Source organism: Ornithodoros turicata, chromosome 6, assembly GCF_037126465.1.
Source record: "Ornithodoros turicata isolate Travis chromosome 6, ASM3712646v1, whole genome shotgun sequence".
In the NCBI taxonomy this organism is placed as follows: Eukaryota; Metazoa; Arthropoda; class Arachnida; order Ixodida; family Argasidae; genus Ornithodoros; species Ornithodoros turicata.
In genome coordinates this window covers 45,518,121-45,527,418 of record NC_088206.1, presented here as the reverse complement: position 1 = coordinate 45,527,418, position 9,298 = coordinate 45,518,121, and the positions used below count along the sequence as shown (strand labels likewise).

Below are 9,298 nucleotides of genomic sequence, written 5' to 3'. Positions count from 1 at the left end.
CCATACATGTCCATACATGTGCACATGCATAGAAGGATCATCATCTGAGTTCTTCTCTGGTCATCATCTCTTTGTTTTCTCATCATCTCATCATCTGTTTGTACTTTCTGCGTGTAAGCATACTGTGGTACTCAGATCGACTTCGTGGAATCTTACATTCCCACTTTTTTCTTTATCACATCACCATCACCTAGAGCCGTAGCGAGGGGGGTGCGAGAGGGGCAGCCGCCCCGGGCGCCCTCGCCAGAGAGGGCGCCGAACGGCAAGCCCTGGCAGGTTGTTTGGACAGTATTAAGTAGGAATGAAGAAAATTTGAATTTACGGTCTCGGCAGTGCAGATGGCCGTTTTCTTTTCTTTGTTTACAAGGCTACTGACGGCAGTGGGGGGGGGGGGGGGGGGGGGGCGCTTCAAATTGACCCTGCTCCGGGCGCAAACCAGGGATGGGCAGTATTTAAATACATTGTAATTAAAATACTATTTAAAATATAAATACATGTATTCATATTTTCTATTTAAATACAGACTTGAAAAATGTATTTATAATTATATTTAAATACCAATTTTTCGGTATTTATTCTTGTAAATACATTGTATATACTCCTAAATACAGTATATACTGACTCATATCTTAAAGTTGTCCTCCATTTGACCTTTCGGGAAGAAGAGAGAGTTTGGGGCGCAGTTATGCCGTGTTTGCGCTACCACGCGCATGCGACAAAAAAATTTATATGGCAAGTTTTTCACTGTTGTATGCATTTGTTCATCGGCACCTGTGGAGATGCTCTTCTCCTTTGCGAATCTGATTGTACGGCCGAACAGAAGATGCCTAAGATGCAATATTCGAGAAACTTCTAATATTAAAATTGCCATGATAATCTAACAAATAAATGCTATTGTTCGTTGCTGATTTGTTGTTATGATCATCGTTACTTCTGTAATTCCAGATGAGATTTTCCTCACAGTATTTATGGTAGTATAGTTACGGTATTTAAATACTGTGATTATATTTTGTATTTAAATACTCATGTTGAAAAGTATTTATGCAGAGTATTTAAATACCTCTTTCAACGAAGTATTTTGTATTTATATCTATATACTCAAAAAATGTATTTATGCCCATCCCTGGCGCAAACTCGCCTCGTGACGGCTCTGCCATCACCATCAAAGAAGAATTAGGACTCCCGTGGTAGTGGGTTATGCCGGTAAAGGCGGTGTAATGATCAGATGCATTTATTGCTCATTTACTTCCAAAAATATATTTAATAGTTGCGCAGCAGACTGATTTAACTAGTGAAAATTTCGCGTGCCTGACAAGAGCAAAAGCGCATAAAAATAATCCGTGTACGAAATGTTGTGAGGGCAATATCGGGCTTTGTGGCAAGTAGACTAATCCACCCACAGATTTTAACCCTCACTTCGCGAAATGCTGTAAAAATGCAGCATAAAGCATGCATATAGGCCCTGCAGCGAAATGCATATAGGCCCTGTGGTCGTTGAAAATTTTGTGCTGCGATTTGTTTAAATAGCATGTAGTATATAATGGGACGCTGGGAAGGCGGTTATCAGTATACTCTGTCGGATGACTCCACTGCGTAATCCTGCAAGGAATGGAGATTCCCTGGGTAGGTGAACATCGGAAAGGTCTTTTTGTACGTCATATCTTTGGGAGTGATCCTGCTTTGTGTATGTGAGGTGCTATTCTTCTACGAGGGGCGTTCAAGTCAAACCGGGACTTTCTGTCTCCTGAGTGTACAAATGGCTCGCGCGACTTCTTTTTCGTCATTTTCACATGCGACAGGCCTCCGCGTTCACCACGTGGTGGTCCAAAGTTTGTGCAAAACAGAAGACAAGTGCTGGACAAGATGGCCGACAACGAGGTGAGCGCCCACATCGAACAGCGAATTGTCATGAAGTTTCTCGTGAATGAAGGCCATCATTCACAGAAGACTTCAGGCTCAGTATGACCACAATACACTTAGCCGCAGCAAAGCGTTTGAGTGGTGCAAACCGTTCCGAGACGGCCGTACATCAGTGCAGGACGATCCCGGCCGGAGCGGCTCAGTGCCCAGTGTCAGAGTTCCTGAGAACATCCAACTTGCGGAGCGCCTGATCCTCAAGGACCGACGGATAACATGTCTCGAACTGGCTCGAAAGACGGCCCTTTCTGTGAGAACGTTGAACATTATCAATACTATCATTCCTTGATCGGATCACCACGTGCGAAGAAACGTGCGTGCACCATTTCACTCCTGAGTCTAAACGCGCATCAAAACAGATGAAGCATCCGGGCTCGCCAGCTCCCAAGAAGTCCCGAAGCACCCCGTCTGCGGGTAAGGTCACGGCGGGTTTTCTGGGACAAGGCTGGCGTTGTTCATGTTGATTTTCTGCCCAGTGGTACCACCATCAATAGTGCATATTACTGCCAGGTTCTCAGAGATGTGCATAAGGCGCTGAAGCAAAAGCGGCTAGGCCTCATCACCAAAGGAATCCTCCTCCTACAGGACAATGCACGCCCGCATACCGCGCATCTCACGACACGCACCTTACAGGAACTTGGCTGGGAGTTGATGCCACATCCCCCTTACAGTCCAGACCTCGCCCCCAGCGATTTCCATCTCTTCGGGCCACTAAAGGCGTTCCTTGGGGCCGCCACTTCAGCTGCGACGACGAGGTCAAGAATGCGGTCCGATCATGGCTGCTACGCGCCGGTAAGGATTTCTACACTGCTGGCATCCAAGCCCTCGTGAAACGCTGGGACAAGTGCACTTGTGCAGCTGGAGATTACGTTGAAAAATAAAACTAATTTCTCGCCTCTAAGTTCATAGTACTTTTGCGAAAGATGAAAAGTCCCGGTTTGACTTGAACACCCCTCGTAGTATTCCCTGTACAGATAACGAGCACCTGGAAGGTTTTTCATCCCCACTTATTTCCTCTTTTCTTGGAAAATCAGTACCACACAAATGGCGACTAAAAAGCAGAAAGTGCACTGCCGTTTTTGTAAAAATAAAATTTAAAAAAACTGCGTTTACTCCGGTATGACGCAATAACTTAGAACAATACTGTAGAAGTGTTTTTTTTTTTTTTTTCGCGCGGAATTATTTTTCGCGTTTTTCGCGCACACCTCCAAAATCGCGAATTTAAGTTCCCGCGAATAACTCTGGCCATATGAGGGCGAAAATCGTTCGGCGTTCGACGCTATACCGCGACTACCTGACCCTTTCTACTCCATGTAGCGTAGACAGTCTAAGCAAGCGCAGAAGATTGTTTTATCCCATCAGGCAAGATGAAAAGAAATGAAAATTCATCATGCTTTTGTTACTTCTATAAACGCTTTGCACTATACATGCAATATACCACTATACCACGAAGCCAGAACATGCCCTTCCCCGCATTCTCAAAACCAGCTTCAATGATAGTACCACATCTCAACCGAACTGGTCAGTGCCCCGAGTGATAATTAATAAGAACTGCTAAAATAAACTGGCTAACTTGCACACGGCCAGTACTATGGCCTCCTATACAGGGTCCCTAAAGGCCATTTCACAGGGCCTTTCCTCCCATCTCTGTGAGGAGAAGGAATAGGAATAGACCTAGAATGCCGCAATCCAAGTGAACAACGGATGTCTTAGTACGTGCCAAAATATGACCGAGTATTGACGGCGGCACGATATGCAAGAGCAAAGCACTCCCGGAAACCCGTGTCGCGAATTTAAGTTCTCGCGAATGAATCCACAAAGCAGCTCTGCTCGAAAACGCGAAAATATTTTCCACGCGGAAAAAAACACTTCTACAGTATATCATCAGCCTCGCCAGTATCAGTACACAATGATAGGTAAGTAGTTTGACTTCGACAAATTGTGTACCGAGGATGCCGCCTCTATAGGTGGTGGAACGTGTACGTTTTACTTATTTTTTATTTTTTAAGTTATTGCGTCCAGCCGGAGTATACGCAATTTTTTACACTATGTGTTCTCCCGTCTGTTGAAGTGTTTTCTGACGTTTTTCTTCCGCAGCTTTGTACTTCCTTGAGCTTGTAATAAATGCTTTCAACGCAAATAACTGCAAGTTGAGTCGTCCATCCGTGTCGTTGCTAAACGATAAATCTTCAAATTATCGTCTGTCAGTGTGAGTAGTGTTTATCAGCGAAAAACCTCCAGAAAGAGACGCTCTCTCATAAGTGCACGCGTGGACTTTTAGTACGTTAAAAGTAAAACGAAATAAAATGACACAAAAAGCAACTGAGTGTTAAAAAGAAAAAAAAAGTGTGTTAAAAAAGAGTGTGTTAAAAAAGAGTGTTAAAAATAAAAAGAACGCGCACCGAAATGCCCATGCACCGAAGTGTCCGTCCTCCGAAATGTCCGTGCACCGAAACGTCCTCACCGAAATGTCCTATAGACCCACAAAATAACAACTGGCTGACCAAGTTGGTGAGCAGTTATTGTCCAGAAGCGCTTTGAAGATGAGCAGTGAACGATCGTCCTGTGAGTTTCATCTTATTTGTCAGGAGCATTTCATTCATTACACATGAGTCGAGCTAGCTCGCAAAACTTTAAACGCACAGACAGTTTTTGTTGCTAGTAGATTAACATATGGAAAGGATAACTGAAGTGGGGTTATTTGCTTCTATTATTATTTCCTGTCATCCACGTGGAGCAGATTACTCCGACTGTGCATCTAGTGAATGCATAATGTGAAAGCCTCAGTCTGGGCACACAGAGGGACGACACGAACACACTCGGGCTTTTACATTATGAAGTTCATCCACCAGCTGGCCTGCATATACGTCATCTTGTCATCTAGTGACTGCATCTTTGCCAATACTATATCAACAGTAAGACGTAGATAGTTTCCCCGACGTTGTTTCCCCGACGAGTTTATTCCTGGTTTCCCGCGTTACCCAAAGTAAAGTTTCCCCAATAGTTCAGGAAAATAGATTGCAGCAGTCGATGTTTAACAAGCACATACTTTATGCAAAGAGGTCCATATGTACAACTTCGAGAAGGCACGTGAGCGTTCGGCCAACTCTCCTTGATGGCACCTGAGCTCCTTCTGCCTCGTTCTTTCTTTCCTCTTGCTTACATCATCCTTTTCCAGGTGTTGCTTACATCCCGTCGGCTCCCTTGAGAACGCACCGCTCCTAACTGTCGGTACCTGACACCACGAGCCACTTCATCCATTCTCACTATCGTATAGACACAACGTCCACATTCCAATCCGCATCCGTTTCCAATTCTAACACCTTCCCACCAAGAATGTTCCTAAAGTTTCCCCAATAGTTCAGGAAAATAGATTGCAGCAGTCGATGTTTAACAAGCACATACTTTATGCAAAGAGGTCCATATGTACAACTTCGAGAAGGCACGTGAGCGTTTGGCCAACTCTCCTTGATGGCACCTGAGCTCCTTCTGCCTCGTTCTTTCTTTCCTCTTGCTTACATCATCCTTTTCCAGGTGTTGCTTACATCCCGTCGGCTCCCTTGAGAACGCACCGCTCCTAACTGTCGGTACCTGACACCACGAGCCACTTCATCCATTCTCACTATCGTATAGACACAACGTCCACATTCCAATCCGCATCCGTTTCCAATTCTAACACCTTCCCACCAAGAATGTTCCTAAAGTTTCCCCAATAGTTCAGGAAAATAGATTGCAGCAGTCGATGTTTAACAAGCACATACTTTATGCAAAGAGGTCCATATGTACAACTTCGAGAAGGCACGTGAGCGTTTGGCCAACTCTCCTTGATGGCACCTGAGCTCCTTCTGCCTCGTTCTTTCTTTCCTCTTGCTTACATCATCCTTTTCCAGGTGTTGCTTACATCCCGTCGGCTCCCTTGAGAACGCACCGCTCCTAACTGTCGGTACCTGACACCACGAGCCACTTCATCCATTCTCACTATCGTATAGACACAACGTCCACATTCCAATCCGCATCCGTTTCCAATTCTAACACCCAACAACAAAAAACGTATGATGGCGATACTATGCTGCGTTCGAGGTTGGTACGAACGAAACGATAAGAAGGTGCATGAGTGTACGTAGGTATTACAGGAATAGATAGATTGATTACGGGCCTGTTGTAGCTAGGAATGTAATACATAATTCAACGAGGAACATATCACTGGTGTATCAAATTGCTACAACGTCCGAAGACTTTAGACGAATCCCAATGTGACTAAAACACTGTAACTATTAGACTGTAAAACTAAAAAGCTAACTTATAAAAAGAAACGTTGTTGATGTTGATGTTGAAAATACTAGGGAGAGGTTGAATTCATCACATGACAAATTCGGCTACTCCCATAAACAGACGTAAACATAAACGTAAAATGCATTTATATACTGGTTTTATCAGCAGCTTCTACGTCAAAGTTTGGAGAACAAGGAAGCGGTAATTCAGCACTAATTGCGAGTTTCGCTATGTTACCGACTGACAGCCATCAACGAATAATGCAAAAATGTCTGACACCCAAAAATATGCAGTTTTCTCATTGTCAAGATTAACTTCAATACATTCATTATATTTTTGCGCGTAATTAGTCAAAGGTCGCGCACCACTGTTCAAAACAAATATGAAACCTACAACGTTTCGCAACGAGTGCATTCTGAACAATTATTGAGGTGCGATGCGCCAATACGAAGCTTTTCAAAGTATCTCCACACCAGTACGCTGCACATTCTTGTAAGCCACTCCGAGCTCTTACTTGGAATTTTAGTCGATATAGGAAGGCAGGAATAGGAAGTAGGTCTGGCATCATTTTGTTTGTAATAGCCCACTTTCTGTGTAGGTCTTGCGAATGACAAATTGTACAGTTTTACTTTTTTTTTTCATGAGACGTACTTCATGAAAAAATGGCTAGGAAGCAAGCGAGCTGGTGAAGATGATGCATAATGTAAAAAACCCCGAGACTAGGGAACACGAAGGGACAGACGTGTTTGTGTCTGTCCCTTCGTGTTCCCTAGTCTCGGGGTTTTTTACATTATGCATCACGTACTTCATTTTTCAGAATTTTGACTAGTTCATTGTTTTTATTAATAAATACCACTCATTTGTGCTAACTGCATAAAGTACGCACCGCGAAGCTATCTGGAAAGATAGCTGGGTGTAATATATGTAGTATCGTTGGATGAAAAAGCGTTCGATGCATTCGTGCGTCAGGGCATTTTACGAGAGCTTCTTCGATTTGGTCGGGCAGGCATGAAACGGCTTGGAATGCAAGCCAGACCGAAAGGGAAGCTCCTGCCAGGGCCAAGTATCCCGGGGGACCCAAGGCCATCGCCTTCCCTTCGGCCCTCAAAGATCGAGGTCACTGCTAGACTTCTCTTATATAAGCCAATCTTACCTCTCCGGCACACACACACACATCGACAGCAGCTTCTGGTCATCATGCAGTCATCATCCCTGCTTTTCCTCTTGGTGGTGAGCGTCACCCTGGCCGGCGCTACGAGCCCATGGAACATGTTCAATTTCCTGCCCGCCCTGCCTGCTCTACCCTCCATCAGCTCTCTGTTCTCGGCGCTGCCTTTCCCGTTAGCGTTTCCTCTGGCCGTGGTTGCTCCTCTTCCTTGGGCCCTGCCACTTCTCATCGGGCTCAAGAGTGCGGGACTTCTTGGTTTGGGCGTCGCAACAGGAGGCATCACTGGTTTCGGCTTGGCTAGTATCGGAGCTCTGGGAGTCAAGGCATCGCTGGCCAACGCCGCCCTGCTCAAGCTCGCCGGCGTTGGAGTCGCAGTTAAGGCGAAGGAGGCAGTCTCCTCAAAAGTAAGTAATCTTTCGTCTATTTGTCTCTCATTTTTTTCCTATTTCTCGCTATGTTGTAACGCTACCGTGTTGTAGGATGCGTTATATCGGAAACTTGCCCGTACATTTGCATTTCTTGTGCTTGTGCACTCAATCCCTAATATCGTCCATACAATGCCAAGACGGCCAAGCCGGTAATACCGCGAAAGTTAGAAAATGTTTGCGCGAAATACAATTTTCTATCGAACCTTCGCTTTCATATCTGGAGAAACACAGGTGTAATATTCGATGCGTGGAGCAGTGCACATTTTCTATCCAGCGCAAAACCTCATATCAACAGGCTCGTCCACTTTGACTGTGTTATCAGAGCGCGCGTCTTAATCGTCACTGTTGAACGCGCCGTGGTAGGCTTCGCGTGTTCTGATTCATGCATTCACGCAAACTCTGCCAAGATTGAGGTGAAGTTTGCGTGGTTGTGCATGGTATTGGAGTGGGTCGAGTACTTCGAACCACGAGCAGGATGAGCCTAATATAAAAAACGTGTGTAGAAAGTCGGGTAATTTTGTCGGAGTCTATGTTGATAATTTCTCTCCGGTACGAATATCTGCGCGTGGAGCGCTGCATTTTATTATTATTACTGCGCTTCCTCTTTGGCTTTGTTGGTTTGTGCTGAGTGCCCGTTGACTTTGTCACGCAGATTGCTCAGGTGAAATCTAAACTGGCCGCACCACCTGCCATCGTACCAGTGACAGCAACGAAGCACGTTGAACCGGCTGTCCTGCCCCCAACAGGATGGGAGCACGCACTCCGTTACGGTCATCCAGAGCTCGGCTATGGCTTCACGCGGACGATGGTCCAGCTACGCCGTAGGCGACACATTGGCGCCGAAGCGCCACTCCGCGAGATCTTCGCCTACGTGAACAGCTACGACAAGGACAGATGCGTGCAGCGAGTGCTGTGTGAGGTGGCTGCCGAACCTCATCTGATTGGAGATCGAGGCAAGACCGTTGCAGACTTCATGCTTTCTCTGGAGCAGGAAGCAGATGCGCCATGGATGCCGTACAGGGAAGCGACTCTTCTGGGCAGGACCCTTGATACCCGTGACGTTTGCTACGAGACGTACAAGACTTGCGACAAGTCAACAGAGTCCCTGGTAGAGATTGCGAAGATGCGGCTCGCTTCCATCGCAAAGACGACGGCTTAAATTGCAACTATCTGTACATTATAGTATCGAAATGACTTCGTAGCGTTGTATTATAGGTTTTCAAAGGTTAGAATAAACGTGCATTGTCTCGCACAATGTCGTGCGCTTGATTATTGCGTATCTTCCCCATGCGCTGTCAACCTTAGTGTTCGATTTGCCAGCAGCTGGAGCCAAATATTTGAAGTTAGGCGTTGTAGTCAATAACTAATTATTTTTATCCCCAATAATGCGCGAAGTACAATGCCGCATGATGTAATGAACCGCATACACCGTAACTGCCACTACTGGATATAAAAAGATATTTATTTTGTTTCGTGTTATAAATCACTCAGCTCGCACTTAAGATAGCTCAGT

General features: G+C 45.3%; 1 protein-coding gene across 1 annotated transcript; it reads left to right on the top strand.

Moving 5' to 3' along the window:
• The first annotated feature begins 7,430 nt into the window (after nucleotides 1-7,430).
• On the top strand, nucleotides 7,431-9,034 carry LOC135397964 (uncharacterized). Its single transcript, XM_064629439.1, has 2 exons — nucleotides 7,431-7,761; nucleotides 8,438-9,034. Exons 1-2 carry the CDS (start codon nucleotides 7,459-7,461, stop codon nucleotides 8,942-8,944), a joined length of 810 nt encoding a protein of 269 aa, XP_064485509.1. The 5' UTR covers nucleotides 7,431-7,458; the 3' UTR covers nucleotides 8,945-9,034.
• Nucleotides 9,035-9,298: the final 264 nt, after the last annotated feature.